The 24,819-nt window shown below is 40.6% G+C and overlaps 1 protein-coding gene across 2 annotated transcripts in view; it reads left to right on the top strand.

Annotated features, from left to right (window-relative positions):
• Nucleotides 1-989: 989 nt before the first annotated feature.
• tnn (tenascin N) overlaps nucleotides 990-24,819 on the top strand; it is a 74,275-nt gene continuing 50,445 nt past the window's right edge. Inside the window, exons 1-6 of one of the 2 annotated variants that reach the window (XM_028472909.1) lie at nucleotides 990-1,133; nucleotides 10,421-10,612; nucleotides 10,762-10,962; nucleotides 13,140-13,793; nucleotides 21,147-21,280; nucleotides 21,370-21,499. In XM_028472909.1, coding sequence (XP_028328710.1) covers nucleotides 10,423-10,612; nucleotides 10,762-10,962; nucleotides 13,140-13,793; nucleotides 21,147-21,280; nucleotides 21,370-21,499 — 1,309 coding nt within the window. In that variant the 5' untranslated portion in view covers nucleotides 990-1,133; nucleotides 10,421-10,422. The remainder of the gene's footprint in view (nucleotides 1,134-10,420; nucleotides 10,613-10,761; nucleotides 10,963-13,139; nucleotides 13,794-21,146; nucleotides 21,281-21,369; nucleotides 21,500-24,819) is intronic. The other variant, XM_028472910.1, reaches the window with a different exon arrangement.

The raw sequence follows: 24,819 nt of genomic DNA on the forward strand, positions 1-24,819 counted from the left end.
ATATATAACGAAAATAAAATGTTAATGTCTAACTTAAAGATAAGCAACTTGAAATTAATAATAAATATGCAACATGTTGACTTGTATATAAACTGTAAGTATATTAAATAAACACACATGCTTCATATACACATTTTTGTGTTAATTTAGGCTGTTTTATAATTTAGGAATTAGAGCTATATCGAGTTTTCTATTTTGGTGATATAGAAAACTATAATATTTCATATATATATATAATAGCTTATTATGTATCAAAATACTAGTCTTAGGAGTCGCTGCTTTGACTTTTCAAAACAGCATGTAAAGCTCAATTAGATGGATTAATGAGTGTCACATATTGATCATCTGTTTGTTAATAAATGAGGCTGTGTAGCATTTTGCATCAGCAAATTTAACTCAGAATTGTCTTTCTGGTCAGACTTTATTTGATAAAATTATCAAGATTTATATCATATATCGCCATTTTGAGAAAATATATTGAGATATGGTTTTTTAAGTGGTTGACAAGTGGGTATTTTAGATTTCTTGTACACTTATCTTAGAATATAAGGGATACTGGAGCTTGGTTGGGCGGGTGGGACGACTGGTAGTGGGCGCCAGAAAATTTCCCTTATTTTCAAATCCAAAACTTTGACAGGTATGATTTGAGCGTTGACACCTTCTCCTGAAGAGATTCATATTAACCCTATCTACCTCCCAAAATACTTTAATCAAGCACCCACAGAGGAAAATAAAAAAAATATCAGTTATGTCAAAGGCATTAATTAGATGAGGCTAAACTAATAAGTAAAATGTTTGGACTATTAAGAGTTATTGCTTCCAAAGTACAGAAAAAGTTGATGATGTATTCTTCTAATATCTACCCTCCTCCTCTAGTGCTTCTGCCTTTTTATTCTAAACTCCATGGAAGAAGGAAAGGAGACACTCCCAGACTAAACGCCCATTGGCCTGCAGGCATTCAGAGGATTATTTGGAGTTTGCAGAGGGAGGGTAAGAGGCAGTGTAGAGATCGTGGAGTTATTGGCCCTGGTAATCAGCAGGTGGTGGAGGAAGAGGCTTGGTGAGCAGCATTCAGTACCTTCAGAGAAGGGAAAGAGCTTGAGAGAAGAGAAAGTTGGAGGCAATCCTCAAGGGTAAGACACCTTCGTTGTACCCATGAATAACCAAAAATATCCAGGAAAGTTTTGATGTGTTATATGGAGGTTATTTCACAGATTAATTATTAATTTGATTAATTAAATATTGATAAAAGTTAGATGTTGCTCTAATTAACTCTGTTTAATCCCACATTTCCTACATCTGGTCCTTTACTTAAAACATCTTTTCTTCACCTACATCTAAACATTTTTAACTTAATTTGCATCCTTTCACCTTTAATCTGCTGTCTGGCTACATTTGTTATTTTATTTTTATTCATACTCCTAAACAAAAGGAAAAAACTATAATGAGGCAGCTGATGGACAAAATACAATCTTTTAGAAGTTATAAATATAAGTTTGATGAATGTAATTGCCTTTATTTTTTATCGCTTAAATACCCATTGTTAAAATTATTATCATTAACTATCTAACAAATTGGTTTGTGGTTTCCCCATCAATGACTTTGGGAACTGGAAGGACAGCCATCTGACTTTCAATGGAATTCTTACAGTAGCACCCACAAAGTATCAGACCTTTAGGCAGATTCTATTTTGTTTGCTTGTTTCAGAACTTAAAGAACTTAGGATTTTGAAGGAGTTTGTGACATTCAATAAGAAATGTGGTGTATTTGGGAATAAAAATGAACATGACCATTCTGGTTTGATTTAGTGACTAGGGATGGGTACCTCTCATATTTGAACCCATACCATACCGATACTCAGTATAACCAATTTTTGGTACCTCTGTGTGTGTTTGTGGGGTAATACTGTAAATGTTAAATAATGAAATCCCAATTTTTTAAATTTAACATTTTAACACATTCTCGATCCCAACTCGTCACAGATTGACATTTGGGAGGGTACCCATTGTGTCAATATGTGACGCCAAAGGGTTGACCCTGGAAACAATTGTTTTATGACATTTCTAGTGAGAAATTTACCCATAACTTATGGTTAGGGCTAGGTTTAGGTTTAGGTTAGGTTAGGGTTAGGGTTAGGTTTGGTTAGAAGTCTTATTTTGAAAAGTTGCGGTGAAAAAAGCTTACAAACCCTTAGCGTCACATAGTGACGCCAAAGGGCCATTCCGGAACTTCGATATGCAACAAGTTGGGAGTGAGAGTGGGCTAAACATTTCTTTCTCAATACATAAACTTTAACATATAAATATCAAAACAACATACAACAGTTTGTATTGTAACATTGCATTTGTTTTACACATTTCTTCAACATGCAAACCCTTAACTACAGCTACGCAGTGTTCTTTTTTAATAATGTATAAACTAAAAACTAAAATGCAGATCTACAGTACGTTACACTCATCTGCCCTCAGATGGGAAAAGGCTTCTCCTTGGATTTTGTAAAGAGAGTCACTTTTGCAACTTTCACTTTAGTTGAGGGCAGGTTGACAATGTAGGACCTGTAAATAAAGCGATTAACATTATAAAGTACAAGAACCAATCGGATAATGATATCAAATGTGAGCATGACACGGAGTGAACACGGCGCATTAGTTCCACCCGAATATGTTTGGGCCGTAAGGTGCTTCCTTATGGTACCATTTGATGTTACTTGAATCAGTACCCGGTCGTACCGACAGAAATTGATCTTACCTTTAAAAGTACCAAATATGTTACCCATCAATAGGAGTGACATATGCTCATGCAAACAGACAGTAAGTGTAAGTTCGTACTGGCAAACTAATGATGGAAACAATATATACTTCAGTATAAAAAATATACTCCTATATCAATTTCATGGTCAACCTATATAATGTTGAAGGGTTCAAACAAGTGCTCGTACACACATTTACTTCCTTAGTCATTTCACAAAAAAACTGAATAAATATACCAAATACAACAACATATCAGGGGCGACCACCGGCAGCAACCTTGGCTCAGGTGGTAGTGGGGTCATCTTCTGATCACAAGGTTGGGGGCATGCTATACCTGTCTATGTGTTGAAGAGTCCTTGGGCAAGACACTGAACCCTAAGTAGCTCCCAGTGGATTAGCACCTTGAATTGCACCTCTGTCCCGTTGGTGTGTGAATGGGTGAATGGGCTGATATTGTGAAGAGCTTTGGGACTACCTGTGTGGCTATAAAGTGCTATATAAATCAAGTCCATTTTAGCTATGAGATAGCATTGATAAAAAATTTATTCACACAGCATGCCTACTGCTGAAAAACCTTTACATAACTGATTGTGATTGTAATCCTCCTAAAACAGCTGTGACTGCAGTTAGTTCCTTCTAAGAGAGTCCTCAAACGATTATTTCTGACTTTGTATGAACAATATTTTCAGCATCTTAATGTGGTAAATGGGAAATTGACTGTCAACAAATGTAATTGCTTGAGTTTTCCTCCCAGATAATAACCTAAGTATAACAACCACATACTCTGAGTGAAATATATTCTCACAGGGCCAACGCTCCAGTAGATTTACCTTTAATGCTACCATGCTGCGTAGGATCACAAACCCCTCACAAAATGGGCTGCAGATGTGGGCTGTCAACCATGCAAACTGATAGAGAGAAGCAGAGGAAAAGGAGGGAAAGAGAGAAAGGAGAGAGAGAAAGCGAGACAGGTTCCCGAGTGGGTAGCTTATAAAAAAAGTGTATAATTAGACAACTGCTATTTTTGAAACTTCAAAACTTTGGTGATACAGAGATTAGTAACAGAAATATTAACAGTTTAAAAATGACCCTTGGCCACAACAAAGCATACAGCAAATGCAATTATGATATCAAAGACTTATCTATGTCTGGGATTTAGTCTGTTTTAATAATGCTTTTTTCTACAAGGTTAAGTTTCCATCCAACATTTGACTGAGGGAAATGTAGCCTTTGTGGTTCCAATGACGTGATGTCCTTATCAAGATCTGCTTGTGGTCAGCGCAGCAGCAGGAGGCTGAGAGAAGCAGAGAAGATATGAGTCCTGTTTACAGACAATAATTGCTTTCAGCTTTGTTTTATTCATTTTAGTTTCCATGTTCTGTCTGCAAGCTGCTGTGTGGGGGAAATATTGGCTTCCACAAGCTCTTAGCCACATTCTAAAGGCACAACTTCACCTCATCATGTCATAAGGCTTGTTGGTTGGATCCAGAGAAATTTGTCTTAAGTTGTGGCCTACTGAGACATTTAGACACTTACTGCATTGTGGCCATACCAGCCTGTCATTGCCGATCCCTTCAGATCTCAGAAGTTAAGCAGGTCTGGGCCTGGTTAGTAGGTGGATGGGAGACCACTGAGGCAGTCACCCCAGTGGTATTTGTCCTTGGTCAAGGCACTTCACCCACATTGCCTAGTATGAATGTAGTGTGTGAGTGAATGTTGGTGGTGGTTGGAGGGGCTGATGGCCCACTATGGCAGCCTCGCTTCTGTCAGGCTGAGGCTACAATTGTAGATTACCATCACTAAGTGTGGAGTGAAAGAATAATCCCTTAATTATGTAAAGTGACTTTGAGTGTCTGTGAGAAAGCGCTATATCAAATTGAAGAATTACTTTTATTTCTCGAAAATTGACCATATGTCTTTTTCTGTATGTGTATTAAATTAGTTTGTTGGGTTATTTGTTTCTTTTCTTTCACCGTTGCCTTCTATGTGCTGCTTCATTGTGGCCCAATGTTGCAGTTTAAGATTTTTAAAAGACATTATTCTGTAAGCTCACACTGAGAAGCACCTCATATAAAGTCACTATGGCAGTATTGTGCTATAGTGATTACACTACTAATGTAACCTTTAGAGCTCCTCTCCTTTTCCATGTTAACTTCTTTTTAAAGGTTTCACATACTGTGCACACATGGACTACGCACTTCTTCCCATATAAACCACATCAGATGTTGGCAGCAAACACTTTACAGGCCTATTGGCATAGCTCGGCTTTGACATCCAGACATTATGGACAGGAAGGAATTTTAACCGTGTTTATGGACATGTTGAATTTTTCTCACTTCCGTTTGAAGGCCTGGTTTAAATGCTGTCTGTCTGTGCTGACGTCGATCATCCTGGTTCAACAGTGACCGGTGAGATTTTAGGGGATAAGGACCTTGGGTGCTGCAGGGAAACCATGCTTATTCTTACTCCTGGTCGGTTAAGAATAATCCAGTGAGTCTGGTTTCACAATAAAGGAGTAGAACTTTTAGTCCTGGCTTTTATCATAGCACAATTTCATTCAACAGCACCTAATCTTTCTTCTCATCTCTTCTCACATCAATTATTTTGCTTTTTAACTAACAATTACTGCTTAAAAGTCACCTGCAAAATTACAAACATACAATTCCATTTTGATTAAAATGACAGTGCTTTTTTTGTTGCTTTGAAAATAAGATTGTTATTCTGCTATTTTGTAATCCAAAGTTAACAAGACCTGATTTGCATAAATCTTAAGTTTATCAACTATAAGGATCACTTTTTATTGTTTCTAGTAATTATAAACACAATTACAAATACTGATTTATTCATGTACCTATATGTACTGCAAATAATCTATTTCTGGGATGGGAACAGGATGGGAGAGATTTCGAAAGGTGTCAATCCAGTAAACTTTGAACAACTTGTTTCACATCGTGACAGACTTTTCCTTTTGTGCATAGAGGTCACAAAGTTCTCCTCAAATAAATTTGAGGCGTGTGGGCAGAGATTAGTAATGTGTACTATGTGGGAAAATGAACACGTAAATATTCACTTCATCTCAGTTTTGCCTGCGTAGTTGCTATTATTTGTATTTGTTAATTTAGTCTGACTCTGGGACATGCACAGGAATTCCATTGTACCTGTTCTTTTTTGGCACGTGCATATGGCAATAAACTTTATTCTATGCTGTTCTAATATATTCTATTCTATTCTCTCTGTGTGGAGAAGATGAGTCTAAGCCGACCAAGCAACTCCATTCTTTGCTTCCTCCCTTCTAATCACTCCTTTCCATCTTCAGGATGTTCTCAGCAGTTGGTACAAACTCTCTGCTATGCTTGGAAAATCACACTTCTTTTTATTTCAAGAGAAATAGGGGGAAAAAAAACCTTGAACCCATGGGCATAAAAAAAACTTGACAGGGATTTCAATTGCTTGTTAAGAATCCTTCCTTTCCCATGGCAGTGCTGTCAGGCTGTTTCAGTCTATAATGTGGCAGAAATCTACAGTGTCAGAGATTTGGAGACTGTTCTCATGATTCCTTCATGAACGTGTCATCAATCAGTTTTTTTCTTTGTGATTTTTCATCACTGCATGTTCTTTCCTTGTTTTAAGCTCATAAATCGGCCTTATGTGTTTGCCATTAGAACACTCAAATTTAAAACCCAAAAGTTTGGCTGCCACACTGGGTGAAATAATCTCTAAACTGGTGATGTCATTTCTTTTACTGCGTGCACAGGCACCCGAATTTAACCTCAAACCTTTAACTGGATGGAGTCGAGGAAATGTATCTTGAGCACTTCACAGCTGCTTCTATTGAGTTTGGAGCCTTGACTATAAGACAGGTTGTGTTATTCATATAACTACTGGTATTTCCCTTTATTCCAACAAACTGATTTGAATCTCAGAGATACTCAAGTGTAAATCATTGGATTTAGGAGGATTTGCTAGTCAAATGATACCTGGTTGAGTCATACAAGTGGGTTTCCATCCTAGTATATTGAAAATATGTAAATAACTCATGTTTTTTTACATTGCTGGATCAATGCTCAGGTTTGTGCTAATCCCATATTAGTATCATCATAACACATTGGGGATTTAAAGGGTTATAGATATACTTGTTGACCGCTTTGTATTTTGACTGATGGTCAGTGCTTTGCATGGAATTTCTTAGATCTGTTTTTGTTACTCCAGTTATCTACTTTTCCAGGTGGTCTTTGATGCTCAGTGAGCAAATGTTTGATCTACATGCGTTTCTTTCCGACCTACTTCTCTTTTGTAGGAAGTAAACAGAATGTATTAGGACTATTGTTTATTCATTCATCTTCTGTGCTCCCATATTCCTGTTTGGGTCACTGGAGTGTGATTATGCTTGTCCCAGCTTACATCACATGCAGGGCAGGATGCACCCTGGACAGGAGGCCAGTCTCCCACAGGGCCAATACATGGGACAAACACATTCACAAACCTGTTAAAATTTGCATGACATTTTGAGACTGCTCTTAATCTACTATACATGTTTTTGGACTGAGTAAGAAACCTGGAGAAACCCCAGATAAGCGGTTGGAAATGTCCCACCCAGGATTCTGAATTATGCTCTTCTTGCTACGCCACCATGCTGGCATTTATTATTATTATTATTATTATTATTATTATTATTATTATTATTATTATTATAAGGTATTTACATCTTCTGTTAAAACTTTTTGTTATTGCTAGCTTCCTATTGGCATTTGTGGTATCAAGTCACACTAGAAGCCCCCCACACTCAATCACTATTTGCCCTGATTTTAGCCATGATATAAATTTGATAGAATCCAGCAATCCTGGCAAGACTTCAAAGGATAGGCACATACATATAAAAAACACATTGGCCACATTTACATGGGAGCCTTAAGTCCTCTTTAAAGCAGAAAAAAAGTTAATTCCTCTTTAAACTGACCATGTTAACACTTAATTCCTAATGCTAATTTAATTCAGAATTAAACTTAATTCTGATTTAGGTGGCTGATTTATTCCAATTTTAATTCAGAATTAAAAAAACTCCTCTTTCTTGTAAACAGTTAACACAACTTAATTCTGCTTGAAGTTAATTCCAGTTGTTCTGTGCATGTGTGACTTGCGACGATGACGCCCTGGGTGATGACATAATCCAACATGGTGGCCCAGAATAGAGCCGACACTATTAAATAAGATCCTTAAAAGACATGGATATAATGACTGAAAGACCTAAAGCGGAATTAACTAAAGCCGAATAAACTGGTTTTCCATGTAAACCACAGTTAGGGAATTACGATTTCAATGTAAACACAAAGCAGAATACTTCAATTCTGAATGATTTCATTCGGAATGACTAATTCCGAATTAAAAAACATCATGTAACCGTGGCCATTGTTCAACCCAACTGGAGCTTGTGCTACTATTACCATTTTTTGTGGTAATTTTCCCATTGTGCGAGATGCAATGCTACAATTTGTGTTGGGTAACATTCAAACTTAGCAATAGATCAAGCAGCTTATACCTTCTTATAAGTAGGAACACATCAGTTACAGCTCTATTAGTGGTTTGTTATTGTTTCCATAGACCACACACACTGCATGATTAGCTCACTCTTTCCTGCAGTTTATCATAGAAGTTTAAAATTAGATACACCAACTCAAAATCCAAAAAGACAGGATCAAGGTTAAAGCACGCTTTCAAAGCATGTACTTTAGCTCTTTGATGAAGCAGTAGCTAGCATTTAACACTATGTGACATCACTTTTAAATCAGGCAATGACATCAGTAATAGTGATGAAGAGAAGCTTCTGCACTTTGAGATGCTTGAATGAACACAATTTATGGTTTAGAGCTTGAGGTCTGTCAAACTCATGAGTAGCCTACTAGGTTTCTGCTGTTTTGATGTGAAATATTACCTCTTACACACGCACACATGCACAGAGTGACATAATGCTTCTGGTTTCCTAAATAAATATACAGCAGCAAGCCATACTAGTAATATTTCTCATGTGGGATTCTAACAGGATAGGAGCTCTCAGTTCCCTATAAAACTGACAGGAGCACAAACGTTACTTTGTTATAACCCGTCAGGTGCAACAACAAACATCTACAGTTTTAGCGGTCTGCTGCACTTCGTACAAACTTTATATAATCCTAAGAGAGCAGCAGTAAAAAGCAGATGGAAGATTTTATCTTTCAGAAGCGTAGGAGGAAATGACATTCTCATCAGTTAGCATAAAAGTGTTCTGTGCCCTTTCTTATTTTAAGTGAGCTGGTTAAATTCACTGGTTTGCATCAACCTCCAGTATGGAACGACGACAGACTGGTGATAGCAGCTTTACAGCAGTGTTTACTTAGTTGACCAAAAGATTTTCGTCATAGTTTTCATTGATTACCTTTTCTTAAGTGACACATGAAACCATATACAAATGAAATTTTTGTCAACAAATAGAAACTAAACTATAATTTCTGTTATCGTTTGCTCTTACACATTGATCACTAGGGGGTGTGTATTGCCTGGCATCTGGCGATACGATTTGTATCCCGATACTTAGGTCACAGGATGCGATACAATATATCCCGATATTAAGGTATAAGGCAATTATTGCAATTTATAAAAAAAAATAAAATATATATATATGACTTAAGAAACAACTAATCTGTAAATGTGTACACCTTCATGAGAACATTATGTATGGAATATATTTTATTGGCACATTTTACACTAAAAACATTGGCTTTAACATGCCATGTGCCAACAACTTAAAATAAAAAAATAACTTACAATCTGCCTGTGGCTTTTAAACCAACTTTGACTTTAGTTAACATGACTTCAGTGCAACTTAACTGAGGTATATGCTTAGAACAACAAATAAATGCAGAAAGTTAGTACTTTCTTTATAGATTTTATTGAAAAAACACAAGCTGGTCAACATTCCCAGGTTGCAGCGCACTTCTTTGTGCAGTTACAATGTCTCCTGCAGTGGAAAAGACTTTTCTGGTTAAATAAAGGTTAAAAAAACAACAACAACAACAAAATATATATATATATACATATAAAATTGTTATTTTTTTTTTTTAAGTAAAAAAATAGATATGGATGCATTTAGAATTGATCTGAGAATCGCGCTACGTAATATCGCGATATATCACAGAATCAAATTTTTTCAACAACCCTATTGATCACCTTAAATCTGTCTCTGTCTGTGTATTTACAAACATTAATACCATTCTATATCAGGCTGACAAATAGTAAATTATTCTTTCAAACTCTATGCTGTATATTTTAGTTGATTTAGATCAATTGGACAACAATCCACACACAAACAGCAAAAATAAAATCCACCATGCCTAAAAAGTTTCCTTATAAACTTCTTTAATTTCATGCAGTTTCTCAACCAACTATTAAGGTTTTTGAAAACCAACAAATGAGTTAATTGCCTCGAGAACCACATGTAAGCTGGCACAATTAACAGGGAGGCAACGCTAATTTTAGGTTTAAATCCAAAGATAAAAAACATGATGGTGTGGGACTTACAAAGTTCTTACAGAATCATGCTAATGGATTTATAATATGCTACATTTAATGATGCTACATAAAATATTAAATGCAAGAGAGGAGAAAATACAATGTTGTGTTTTTATCTTACCCTGCAGTCATGATCATTAGACTCCTTTGGAGGGCTCTGCTGGCCCTGCTATGCACCGCCCCACCCATCAGCTCTGCTGACAATCACAGGGACACCAATGCCCCCGAGCAGGGAGTCACTTTCAACCACATCTTTACATTTGATATCCCAGGCAGCTGTAAAGTTGAAAATGTACCAACTCAGGATGCAACAGGTAAAGGTGAAGTTATACATTTTTTTTATCAGTATATTAGATTGAATTTAAGCATTGAAATATAAATGAGTGTGATCACTTTCATATTATTTGCTTTTTTTTTTTTTTTTTACAATACTTAATAATAATGTGGGTACTAACCACTGTCTTTATAGGCCTACAAATGGAGACAAAACCAAATGGGGAAAATCACATGACTTTTAGACACAACATTCGGCTACGAATGCCCACGTGCAAATGTGAAGAATCAGAAAGCTTCAAGTCTCTGTTGTACAGAGTCAATGGGCTGGAGGAAGAAGTGACCTACCTGAAATCTCAGTGCACCCAGGGATGCTGTGGTGCTAGTGGTGCATCAGGTGGGTGTTATAATAGTAAAAAATAAACAAAAGTAAAGCTGGAATGAACAGTAAACATTAGTTTCAGATGAATGACCCTAGAAGAGTAAGGTTTCAGGGCAGATAATTGTTAAAAACTATCATCTTAATTGTATTTTTATTGTTTTAAAACATGAAATGTTTAGTGCAAATATCCTTGATTATTTCAATTGACCAACCTTTAGCAATACTTGCATACCTGTGAAGTATCCAGTTTTGGCCGGGAAACTCCCGTATTTTACCCCTATTTCCCGCCATCTTCCCGTATTATTATTTTCCCGTAAATATCCCGTATTTTAATGTAATAATAATTAAAAGATGCCTTAGTAAACTGAGCGCCATCACTCGCCTAGCGAGAACTACCACCTGAAATGGCCTGAGTGGCAGTTTTCGCAAGATTAGAGCTGACAGCGCCAACAAACCCAGAAACAACTCAGAAAAGAGATGATGAATGAAGACGTTCCGGTGAAAAAAAAACCAAAGAACTCTTGTAAATACGCTGTAAAATGTGACAGAGAGTTTACCTTCCTAAAGAGCAGCAGATGGGACACAGATACACGTTCTGTTAGATTAAAAAACTGAGATTTTAACGTCTCCCACAGCGGAAGGAACCACGTACGTCAGCATGAAAAATCAGCCAATCACAAGTGTCACAAATATACACTGCTTTCAAAAAGTGTTTAAGAATGTAAATTCTGCAACAAATGTGTCTAATAAGTCATTAGTGAATACCAGAGAACCACATGACTGATCATGAGAAATTAAAAGAAAATATGTAATGAAAATAAAATGTTAATGTCTAACTTAAAGACAAGCAATGTGAAATTAACAGTAAATATGCAACTTGTTGACTTGTATATAAACTGTAAGTATATTAAATAAACACGTTCTTCATATACACATTTATGTTGCTATTTAGGCTGTTTTATAATTTAGGAATTAGGGCTCTGTGAGTTATCTATTTTGGCGATATAGAAAACTATAATTTTTCATATATCAATACATATATATATATATATATATATATATATATATATATATATATATATATATATATATATATATATATATAATAGCTTATTATGTATCAAAATACTAGTTTTAGGAGTCGCTGCTTTTACTTCTCAGAACAGCATGTAAAGCTCAGTTAGATGGATTTCTCAGTGCACATATTGTGCAGCTGTTAATAAAGGTTGATCTACCAGATTCTAATCAGATAATTGTATTTAGTAAGTGGTTGACAAGTGGGTATTTTAGATTTCTTATACACCTATTTTAAAATATAAGGGATACTGGAGCTTAGTTGGGCGGGTGGGACGACTCATAGCGAGCGCCAGAAAATTTCCCTTATTTTCAAATCCAAAACTTGACAGGTATGTACTTGTGCTTCACAACATTCTCTTTAACTCAGTTAGTGTTCATGAAGTATGAAAGATTGGCACCAGGGATTATATTGTATATCAGGAACTCAAAAGGCTGAGACAGACTGAGGGTTGATGGAGAGTCTCTAGAAGGAGAACTACTGGGTTGCAATATTAGTATTTTACGAGAAATAAAGTTTTGTAATAGCGTGCATGTGCAAATGCAATACTGGTATCTTTCCATTATTGTATTTTTCATATGGATACTATTACCAAAGATCCAGTATGTATACTATGTGATATGTGAAAACAGTAGTACAAAAAGAACAAACATTTTTTGTTCTCTTAGTACCAAATATTTTTTTTGCCAGATATTATTATCTGGATCATTGTTCCTGATAATGGTACAATGATCAATCACACTTTGACTTTGGTGAAATGCATATTCCAGATCCAATCCGGATGAAACTAAATTTGAAATGTCTCCAATGATGAGAGATAGGGAGGCATGAGTATATTGAACTGGATCAGAATATTACTGAATCTTTCATGGTGTAAGGTCTTTTTTTGATTAATGGCTAATAGACAAACAAACAAACAAACAAATGAATAAATGCCGGTGAAAATATTACGGTACCTCCTTGGTGGAGATAATAAAGCAGGCCCCAAAACAGGTTGAAAAGATAATGTCATTATGACCAATAAAATGATTCATGATCTAGTCACCAACTGTTAGTGTTGTGTTGTTTTGAAATGCATACCTACAAAGAGAACCTTACCAACCATCTCTTTCTCAAGGACTGGACACAAGCTGTAGTGGTCATGGTACATACCAGCAGGAAACCTGCAGCTGCCTCTGTTTCCCAGGATGGGAAGGCCTGGACTGTTCCTTGTCCTTCTGCCCAGATGAGTGCAATGACAACGGCCGCTGCATAAATGGGAAATGTGTATGCTACCAGGGCTTTACAGGAGATGACTGCAGCCAGGTGATGTGCCCAGACAACTGTAATGACAATGGTCGCTGCGTGGATGGGAAATGTGTATGCTACCAGGGCTTTACAGGAGATGACTGCAGCCAGGCGATGTGCCCAGACAACTGCAGTGGCAACGGTCGCTGCGTGGATGGGAAGTGTGTATGCCACCAGGGCTTTACAGGAGATGACTGCAGCCAGGCGATGTGCCCAGACAACTGTAATGACAATGGTCGCTGCGTGGATGGGAAGTGTGTATGCCACCAGGGCTTTACAGGAGATGACTGCAGCCAGGCGATGTGCCCAGACAACTGTAATGACAAGGGACTGTGTGTGGATGGGAGATGCGTCTGCTTCCCCCACTTTACTGGGCAGGACTGCAGCACCCAGAAGTGTCCAAACGACTGCATCAGCACTGGGCGGTGTGTCGATGGACAGTGTGTCTGCAATGAAGGCTTTTATGGGGACAACTGTTCTTTGGGTAAGCATGGAAATTCTTGAGATAAAATTTTCAAACTGCCAAGGACAACATTTTGGAACCATGTTTCACATAAAATAACACATTATTTTGTATTTAAGAGTACATTATTTTCATGTATGATAGGTGACATGCATATAAAACATTTAAAGATGATCTCTTACATTTACTGTATCTTTTAAGCAGCAACCTGTACAGTTAACTCTGTGCTACACATTTTGTTATTTATTTGTGTTGACTTATTTCCTATCACCTAATATCTGATTAGACAGAGTGATGATATGAAGTTGGGTGTTCAGATTTACCCAGCTCATTTAGTTATATATAAGCCATATACAGAATCTTTTTTTTTTTTTTTTTTTTTTTTTTTTACCTTGTCTGCACATGCTGTCGAAGGTTAACACTACAAGAAGTGCAATCTTTTGACAGCAATGCATATTTTATTATTGCAATTAAATAAATTTATTTATTTCATTGTATAATTGTGACCGTCACCAGCCCTCCCTAGGGAAGGGTAAGAAATACTTTATTAAAGGGAGGATGTAAAAAAGAGAGGGCAGTGTTACACCAAGGTGAGGGGTTGGAGGGGGGTGGGGAAGTTAACAGGGAAGAGGGATACAAGATAGGATATGGAATGGGTGGGGAATAGTTTTAAGTGATGCGATGTGAAATTGTGGTTGTGTATATTGTGTTTATTGTTGTGTTGTCAAGCCAGTTTGGTGACCAGTGTGTGGTTTAGGAATAATGGTGGTGGCTGTGAACAGAGGAAGAGGTGAGTGGAAATTCCATAAAACAGGTATTTGGGAACAACATGTCTAAGGTTGAGCCCAGTATGAGTGTTATCCCACAGCCCAAGGCCAGTGCATCCATGACAAATGTATTTCCAAGTACCGCCACTGCAAAACCCAAGAGCCGCCCCCGGGCCCGAAGAAGCAGTCAGGCCAGCAGCAAGAGCAGGCAGCCTAAGGGCCCCCGGCGACCACCCCACGGCCAAGCAGTCCCCCGAACGCCCCCAAGATCCCAAGCCGAGAGGCAGCCATCGCCCCCCCATACACACCCGAGAAAGCCCCAAGGAGCCAAGGACCCAGCGCACCACGCCACCGATCCCACCCCCAACCCCCAGACCCCCCACCCCATCGACCCCCCCACCCCCCCACCCCACCCCCGCGCCCAACCCCCCGAGGGGAGGGCCCAGAGAACTCCCTGCCCGAGGCCCCAGCGGAGGAGCCGAAGCCCACGCCCAGCAGACGACCAGAACCGCGCCGAACAGGCAGCCAGTGGGCACCCGCCGGCGAGCCCAGAGCCAGCAGGGGCCCGACCCCAGGCCAGAAGGACCCGGAACGGATGCAGCACCAGGAGCAGCCCGCCCAGGGAGGACGACCCCACCCCAAGCCGCATAAGGCACCAGGGGGCCGCTGGGAGTCTCCCCGCCGGCCCCCAGGCACCCCAACCTAGCCCCCCACGGCGCCCCAGATCACCCTTCACTGATGCCGCCCGCGCCACGAGCTTCAGTTTTTTTTTTTTTTTTAAAGCCAGGGCCCCCTCCAAGGGCCAAGCCAGACCGCCCCGCCGGGATGTGGCCCCCTATTCCGGCCCCCGACACCCTACCTCACGGGGCACTGCCCAAGCAGGGGCCGTACCAGTAGGTACGCAAGGGCGCGGCACGCGCCACCCGCCCCGAAAGACCCCCGCCAGGACCGGCCCGGCCAGCAGGCCAAGCACCCCGGGCCCCAGGAGCACCCCCCGGGACCAGGACCCCCCAAGGGCAAGCCCCCGGGCCAAGCCCCCCGGGACGCATCCCCCACCCCCGCCCGGGACCCGGCCACGGCCCAGCAGGACCGCACAGCCCCGGACAGCCCACGGCCAGCAGCCCAGGGCCCGCCGCCCCCCGGACAGCGCCAGCCACGGAGCAGCGCCCCCCGCCGGCCCGCGAGCAACCGGCGATCCCCACCGCGGGGACGGAGGCACCCCAATGGCACACATCAAGTGCGGGACAGCAGCCCCCAGCCAAAGATGCCCCGGACCCACCCACCAGTCCGCAAACGGCAGGATAGACCCACCAGGCGGCCGACAGCAACCTCCACCACCGGAACAGCTAGCGCCGCCCCCCAGTAAACAGCATCACCCCGAGGCGCCAAGCAACCCCGCCCCAACCCCGGCAAGGACACCAGCACACCCCCAGCACACCCACCCCCCAAACCGGCGAGGCAGGCCGCCCCGGGCCCGCACACCGCGGGGCCCGCCCCCAAGGCCACCAGGAGACGAAACAAGCACCCAGCCACACCCAAGGGGAGGAAGCACCCCCGCGCCCCACCAGGCCGACACCGCCCGGAAAGACCCCGCAAGGAGAGACCCCAGCAAAGCCCCCCCGAGACCCACCGCCACGCCCGACCGCACCATCCTGATGTATTTTTACTCTAAGCAGTGGCCCAGCCACCAACAGAGGAGCCAGGCCCCCACCGGAGAGGCCCAAATATGTGAACCAACCCACCACCCTGTTATGGTGCCTCTCCATTCCCCAATGGAGAGGCACTTCCCTATCCCCTGTGTGAATGTGTGTTTAGTGAATGTATGGGGTGTAATTAAAAGAAGGGGGAAGGAGGGGAGCGGTGCTCCCCATCCTGCCTCTGTGGATATATGTGTATGTGGTGTAATAGGCCGGAGGGTGTAGGTGAGTACACCCTCCGGGGGGTGGCATGTTGAAGTGCGATTAAAATTGGAGGGATTAGTATGGTAACTAGAGGTGGGAGTGCCGCCCCCACGCCACTACATAGTGACACAGGTGGCGGCCCCCTCCACCCCCAGTCCCACCATCCAGCCCCCCAAGGGTTGGGTATGGGTGTGTGGTGCATTATGTGAGTGAGCCAGACCAGCTGGGAGTGAGGTGAAGTGTACATGTAGGAGGCCTGTCTGGTGCGAGCCGGGCCCGTCCGCATGGCGGGCCACGCGAGAGGGTAGATGGTGCAGACGGGCAAGCGGCACTGCGGGCCCCGGAGCAGCAAAGCCGGAGACCCCCCCCACGGCACCCCCCCAGACCGCGACGGCCCCGCGGAGCACGGCGGCACCCCCCACCCCCGGGCGCAGCCAGGCACCAACCCCATCCCCCGGTGCTCCAGGGGGCGACCCCCGCCGCACGCCGGCCCAGAGCGACGCCCCCCCGCCGCCAAGGAGGGCGGCCGAGCAGGGGGGAGGCCCGTGCCCGCACCAGGGCCAGCACAGGCCCACCCGGCGCCACGATATAACACTCTCCACCGGGAGGCGGCCCCGGCCCCCCCGACGAAAGAGGACACCATCTACCGCCAAGCAGGGCCACCCCGCCAGCCACGGACCGGCAAGCCCGAGCCATATACAGAATCTGACACGAATCTCTCATTTTACACGTCCCTATAGTTTGAAATACAGTGACTGTAGTGAGTGGCACAGTGTTGCTGCTGCTCTAACACTAAAAGCTCATTAAACACAAAACTTTTTTGACAAACCATTATTAGTAAAAGGTTTGTTGTTTGTAGTTACCACAATGGCCATTGTGTCCTACCTAAATAGAATCCAATGCATCTTTCTCAAAGGTTATTTCAGAAAAAAGCAACTAAAGCGGACTTTTCCGTAGGCTGACCCCTGACCACTGTGCATTTACACTAAAGATTTTTTCAGGTCACATAATTTCAAAGGAACACCTGTAGACTCATTAGTGTTTTGAGACTTTGATTGGAATAATCATCACCTTTCAGTCTCAGCAGTGGACTAAAAGATTGCATTCTGGAGCAATTGTAATTCAGGAAAGCAGAAATTGGACTATCAGGGCTCTGGAAGGGACACCAGTTTGATTGGATCCAGCACCTAATTTTTTATTTTTTCCAGCATCTCATTTGCTTTTATGTGTTTTGATTCATTGAGTTGAAATTACTGGAAATGTCATTGTGCACGCAAAACTGAATGTAGACAGTGAGAGTGAGGATAAGACAGGGCAATGTCAGGCAAAGTGTGATGATCCACAAAAATTTTCGCTCGTCAGCTTGGAAGACGGTAGAAAATGGCTAAAAAAAAAAGGCAGTTGGATTAAATTGTTTTTTTAAGCCAATAAGTGAAGCTAAGCCTTAGGTAAGTTTTTTTTTGTGGAAATTGTGGAGCAGCAGCAGCAGCAGCATATGGAAGCATATCTGTACCATATTTCAATTTGAAATGGATTAACAGAAATACTTTTTCATTTTCAGAGTATAGCTGCATTTCTTAACTCATAAAAATCGGTTCAATCGGCCAAATATTGCACAGTGTATGCCTACCTTTAGGCTGGCCACAATAAAAGACCACTCTAAAAATGTTCAGTTTAATCACAGCACAATGCCACAGATGTTGCAAGTTCTGTGGGAGCGTGCAATTGGCATGCTGACTGCAGGAATGTCCACCAGAGCTGTTGCCCATGAATTGAATGTTCATTTCTCTACCATAAGCCGTCTCCAAAGGCGTTTCAGAGAATTTGGTAGTACATCCAACCGGCCTCACAACCGCAGACCACGTGTAACCACACCAGCCCTGGACCTCCACATCCAGTATGCTCACCTCCATGATTGTCTGAGAGCAGCCATAAACCGTCTCAGGGAAGCTCATCTGCAAGCTCGTTGTCCTCATCGGGATCTCGATCTGTTGGCAGTTTGTTGTTGTAACCAACTTGAGTGGGCAAATGCTCACATTCGATGGCGTCTGGTATGTTGGAGAGGTGTTCTCTTCATGGATAAATCTTGGTTTTTACTGTTCAGGTCAGATGGCAGACAGCTCGTGTGGCGTCGTGTGGGTGAGCGCTTTTCTGATGTCAATGTTGTGGATGGAGTGGCCCATGGTGGTGGTGGGGTTATGGTATGGGCAGGTGTATGTTATGGACAATGAACACAGGTGCATTTTATTGATGGCATTTTGAATGCACAGAGATACCGTGACAAGATCCTGGGGCCCATTGTTGAGCCATTCTGCACATTTCAGAGCGGCCTTTTATTGTGGCCACCCTGAGGCACACCTGTGCAATAATCATGCTGTCTAATCAGCATCTTGATATGCCACACCTGTGAGGTGGGATGGATTATTTCTGCAAAAGTATGGAATCAAAATAGTATCATAATGAATAAACTCTTGCAGGGTTTTTCACGAAGGCACATGCTTTGTTTCACAGTTGTATTTCAGATTCACAAATGCACACGATCTGTTTCGCAAATACACATTTTCTGCAAACTTGTAATATAAATTCTGAAATGTACACGCTCTACTTCACAACGGTAAATTTTGAGACTGCCCTGACGTCGTGGATCAACGAACGTCAACATTGGCTGATAAAACTGATTGACAAATTTATCAGCCAATCAGGTGTGTTTGCTTTCAGCCAATCACATGGCTTCTTACATTTTCTCCATACTTTTAAACCAATTGCAGAGCTACTGATATGTGCGCATACGCAGTGTTCAAACAAGTGTGAAGTGCATTCGTGAAAAACCCTGCAAGAGTTCATTCATTATGATACTATTCTGATTCCATACAAAGGAGAAGTGCTCACTAACAGATTTAGACATATTTGTGAACAATATTTGAGAGATATAGTTAACATATATATAGTTAATAGAAAATGCTTTAGATCATGAAAAGTGGGAGCAAAAACAAAAGTGTTGTGTTTATATTTTTGTTTAGTATATTTAATGCGCTTACACCCATAGACAATTCATTTGTTTGTGGTGAGCCTCACAAAGAAACACCACTGATATTTGTTTATGTCCTTGAGCTGATACTTTGTTACTTTATAAGTACAATCACCGCACTCACGACAAAAACTGCCAAGGTGCCAGAGCTTAAAACATATTTGTGCGAAGAAGAGATCTGCACACTTGGATCAATGCAAGTCAAAATATTTGATTTCAAAGCTTTCGTTCAGAGGACCTTCAGAGGACATTCATTATTATTATTTCATAGTCTAAAATCCCTTTTTACCCCAAAAGGGATAAACCTTTTATACCACCTCACTTATTGCCCTGCTTTGTATTTTTCTGTAATCTCCAGTGAAGCACACTTGGCTTCATGTAACCAATGATAGGAAGCGTTTACTTCCAATGAGAAAAAACCACTACCACACTTTAGGAAACAAATTACTCATCTGGTTTTTCAATTCCTTACTTTTACAAAGTGGTAGATTGAGAAATTGCATGGTAGAAATAAAGGACAAAGGGGAATCTGGTGACAGGTACAGCAATGGTTGGGTAACAACAGGCAGGTGTGAATGTAAATATATAATAATAAAACTAATTAATTGCAAATCTGACCATAATCTGAATATATTCTAAATAATTTTGAAGCTTGAGCATTCAAATCATTTTAGACACAAACTATTGCACATTTATATATTCAGCTGTCTGTCCACATTATTGGAGGAAAGAGCAACTCTCTTTTTCTAAATTACTAATATTATCATTATTGATAATTATATATTGTACCAACATTTCTCTTACTTTTCACAATGTAGAAGTGTTCCACACCATGCTTTCAAAACAGCCGTTTGGCTGCAGGCTCCAGCTCTGAGACATAAAGGGAGCCATGACACACTTAACCGCTCCACCCATCTCTCTTAGTCCTGGATCCTCTACCCTGTTAATAGGACAGCAGTTGAAAGCTTCTACTTAAGCCTGAATCATGCTACTGCATCTGGATCCACACCGTAGATATGGCTTCTTGACCTACGCCATAGATACAGCGTCGACGTAACACAGAGGTTGACCAACAAGAGTTCTGCATCAATGGAACGCGTCACTCTGCAACTTAACCACTATGCCACTAGAGGGTTGTGGCTGTGTGTGTGCTTCTCATGTGGTGCAGCCATGAAAGGAAATAATAAAACTCTTTGTGTCCATCTTGGTTCTTTCTTCAACTCAATCCATTGTAGAAACTAACTTAAACCACTCCGCAAAAAGTTGAAAGACGTCGGTGTTGACTGGAAAAGGCAATGACCGTGGTGGGGGTTTGTAGCGGACCAATCACAGCCCTTACAATCCGCGTCACCACGATGTGTAGTTAGGACTTTTGGGTGACGCACGTAAGGTTATAGCATAGGGGTCCACATTGACCTGATGTAGTAGCACGATTTAGGCTTTAGTGATAACCTCTGTTCCTTTGTCGTTAGTTTGTATGGACAGTAGAGACAGTAGAGACCCCTGCTAAAGCCCTCCAGTATTTCTCCCAACACTGTGATTCAGTAACAATGGATAATACTCCTCAACAAATTAATCAGGGAAAAAAAACGCAAAAAAGATAAAAAAATAAAAAATAAAAAAAGATTATTAAAAATTAAGAATTCTAAAAACCTGCCTTTACCTTTGCATGTGTCAGTTTATGGACCTCGGGGTCTGCAGGTGGTCGAGGTGACTGATGTCTCTCTCCTGGTTAAGTGGGAGTCTGTTCATGGAGCTGAGCACTACATCTTGACATATCATCCTGAATATGATGAAGAAGCCACAGAACAGGTAAGGTTCTGTAGGTATTTGTTTTTTTCTCATTGAATATAATGTGTATTTGTGGATCATGAATCTCACTTAAAATAACCTTTTCCTAGGTCCACATTCCCAACACAGAGAACTCACACCTTATCACAGGCCTGACACCTGGAGTAACCTACTTTGTACAAGTGCAGACAGTCATCAAAGAGATACAGAGTGAGACTAACAGGATTGAGGCCACCACAGGTGAGCTTTTATCCATTTGCCATTACCTTAGTGACACAATCTGCAATACTAAGTTTACCCTGTGTTGTCACCAATGCATCGCTGACACAATACAAAAAAAGAGTAAAACCAACAGTAATCTTTAATAAATGCAGATGAAGGTTTGACCTGCAGTCAGCCCTAGTCTTTCTAAAGATTATTATTGTAAGCTCCTTTTTGATTAAAAGCACTTATTTAAAATTTAATTCATAGTTTATTATTAACTTGAAAACATAAAGAATGGTTGTGAACTTCTGACATTCTGGTTGAATATTGGGAGGTCATTCCAGGCTATTGACCAGCATGAGAAGGAATCTCGTGGCTCTGTATGGTTCTTAAAAATCATATTTAGGCTTTTGTTTGTTAAATGAATAAAATTTAATTTGCTAAAAGGTTTTTTTTTTTTTCAGAAACGAGAGCCAACATTAATGAAAGGCTGTCCCCCATTGACAGGGACATTTTGGCATTCTTTTCATGGGTTCATCACACAATTATGAAATTGGCACCATTTAAAAGATAAATTATGAGGGTTTCCAAAAGACCCATTTTGTATGACATATGCATACGGTGACAAGCTTTCTACATACTTCGAACTACTTTCGAGCCTTAACAGCGGTTCATTCAGTGCCATTTTCAAGCGTCACATGTGTAAACAACTGATAGCAAATATAAATAACTGATGTGACATTGGACGCACATGGTTTCTGCACCTAGTATGCGTGCGCTCGTCAGTCATGTGTCTCATGTTTGTCCACAATGAAATCTTTAAACCAAGGAATAATATCCAATGGAAGCCTTATAAATATGTTTTGTTTGTTTGTTTGAAACATGAAACAATCTGTTAAGAAGTAATTTCTTTTCTTTTTCTTGATGATACACAGTGTATTCCAACTTTTCCTTTGGCATATCTTATCAATACAACTTTATTTGTTTGTTCAATTTAAAAAATAATCAAAATTAGGATTTTATTTGGCATTTTAAGTACGGTACATAGCTGAGTTTTGGTGGCCATTAGACCATATGACAGCCTGCCTTTCTCTGCCACAAAACTGAGATGGTATATCACGAGAACAAGTGGACTTGCAAAAACCATGATGTGCCAGGTAAAAGGAGAGTAGGCCCACAAAAAAAAAAAAGTTGAGTTGAGTTGCGCTTAATGATGTGACATGCAAATCACAATTCTTCAATCTGCTGAGCATTTGGAGGTAAATGGGATTCAAAATATTTGGTTTAAAACCTACAGTGACCAGAAGCAGCCAATTGTTGATTCAAGCAATACTAACTCTACATCAGTATGCCTTGATCACAGAAGATTATTGGTTCTAGTCATAGGAAATTAGGTGTTGACGCTTGCTTTTTTGAAAGAGTAATAGTTCAGTTTTTGTTTTCCTTGTTTTCATTAGTTTACCTGGTAATATTTGAATAATGCTCTCATTTATGCTTCAGTTAAGTTCGGCTGGACTCCTGTCCTTTTAGAGCTAAGACAGCTGTGCCCCATTACAGACTTATGGCTGTGGGGCTTGGTGTAGCTGCGTCAGAGGGATTTGCAATGGCTTTCTGTGGATTAACCATTTCCATTTTAGGATTTATGTGTGTAATGAAGCAAGAGCCATGTTTGAATATTTAGCAGAAAGAGGCATTAAGTTATTTCTTTTAATAACTGATTCTTATTAATACATGTTGAGATTTTTTTATTCCTCTAAAGCTGAATATTACAGTATGGACTTTATTTTAACATCACAACCACTGATAGGTAAAGTGATTATGACAGCATATCCAATGACCTGTATATAACCCAAGTTGGCTGAAAAAGGAAGAGCAGAGTATTTGATTATATTAGCAGACACATTATTGTTATTTGTGGAAGAAGTATGCAAGGCGCCTTGAAGCAATTTTGGGTGCTCGTAAAGTTAAGGGAAATTAAAGCTTGTCTTGCATTGCTGGGCAATGGTTGATTAACCTAAACGTAACTGAGACTACAGATCACATCCATTAAATTGTTATGGGATGTTAAAGAGCAAGTTATTTCAAGGGATTAATGGAAAGGATACATTACCATTGGAAACCTCACAGAGCATAACCCTATGCTCCAGTCCACACCTATGGACAACGAATCATGGCATCATTCACATGGGAGGAAGATCATGCAGCATGAAACAGACGTTTCACGCATTGCATTAGTTTTGGTTTTAACTTCAAAGGGTAATATACTTCAAAGTAGTGGCTAAGTGAATACCTGAATTCATAAAATAGAATGAAACAACAGCTGGCTCAAAAAAATCTTACCCCTTCCCGTTAGCAACAATTGTTTTGAGTGAGGTTTTTTGTGTGTTAATGTTCCCCAAACCCAAGATTCCCCCTGAGGTTCAGTTAAACCAGATGGTCCTTTTCCAAAGATAAAATGTATAACTTGTAAGCATGTGTCTAAAATAGGACTTGGTGGAAGTGAAGCAATCTTATTGGTAATATGCAAATGTTACAGAAAACAGTACTTTGTCACATTTTTTTAATCAAGACCAAGAAAGAGATACTGGAGAAGCTAGCACAACTGGTAGATGAGTGGACAGGTAGTTGTCATAACACTATGGCTGTGTCCGAATAGTCCATTCTATATCTTTCACTGTTCCTTCACCCCCAGAAGTGTTTAAGTTGCGGCTGTGATAAAGAGCGTCCGAGTTCTCTTTAAGCTCAATTCTTCCTTCTTCCTTCCTTCCTACCCACATTTCCTTGCGGCGACAACATTTAAAGGCAAACGCTCACCTGAGCGCATACGGAAACTCACGATGACCGTACCAATGCAATAATATGCCTTGAACAACTTTAAATAAATGATCTAAAACCTATATCTTATTATATGTAAGACATATTATCAGATTATAACAGACATAAAACAGACACTCTGTGGTTCAATGAAAAGGGATCAGAGACATTTTTAGCCACATTTATTCAACATAATTCATGAGTGAGTGGAAGGTGAGTGTGAGCAACCATTCTCAATGTGACGTTTTTTAGTTTGACTTTTGTTCCTAGTAGCCTGGTAGCCTCTTTTTCTTTGATTTACATTGAAACCTTGTGATTTTTGAGATTCTATCAGGGGAAAGTGTTATAAATGTGCTTTTAGTAATCAATTTTTTTAAATTTGCAGTTTTTTCACCACGGCAGACGTCACTAACCTTTGCAGCCGTCAGATTATTACGTCACCTAGAGGAAGTGCGTCTGATTGTCAAAACAAACGTAATGGCCATTTCCTCTCCTAACACCTTTCCTTAACCCCGTGACTTCATCCACGGGGTTAAGGAAAA

The sequence above is a fragment of the Gouania willdenowi genome, chromosome 17, assembly GCF_900634775.1.
Source record: "Gouania willdenowi chromosome 17, fGouWil2.1, whole genome shotgun sequence".
Lineage (NCBI taxonomy): Eukaryota > Metazoa > Chordata > Actinopteri > Blenniiformes > Gobiesocidae > Gouania > Gouania willdenowi.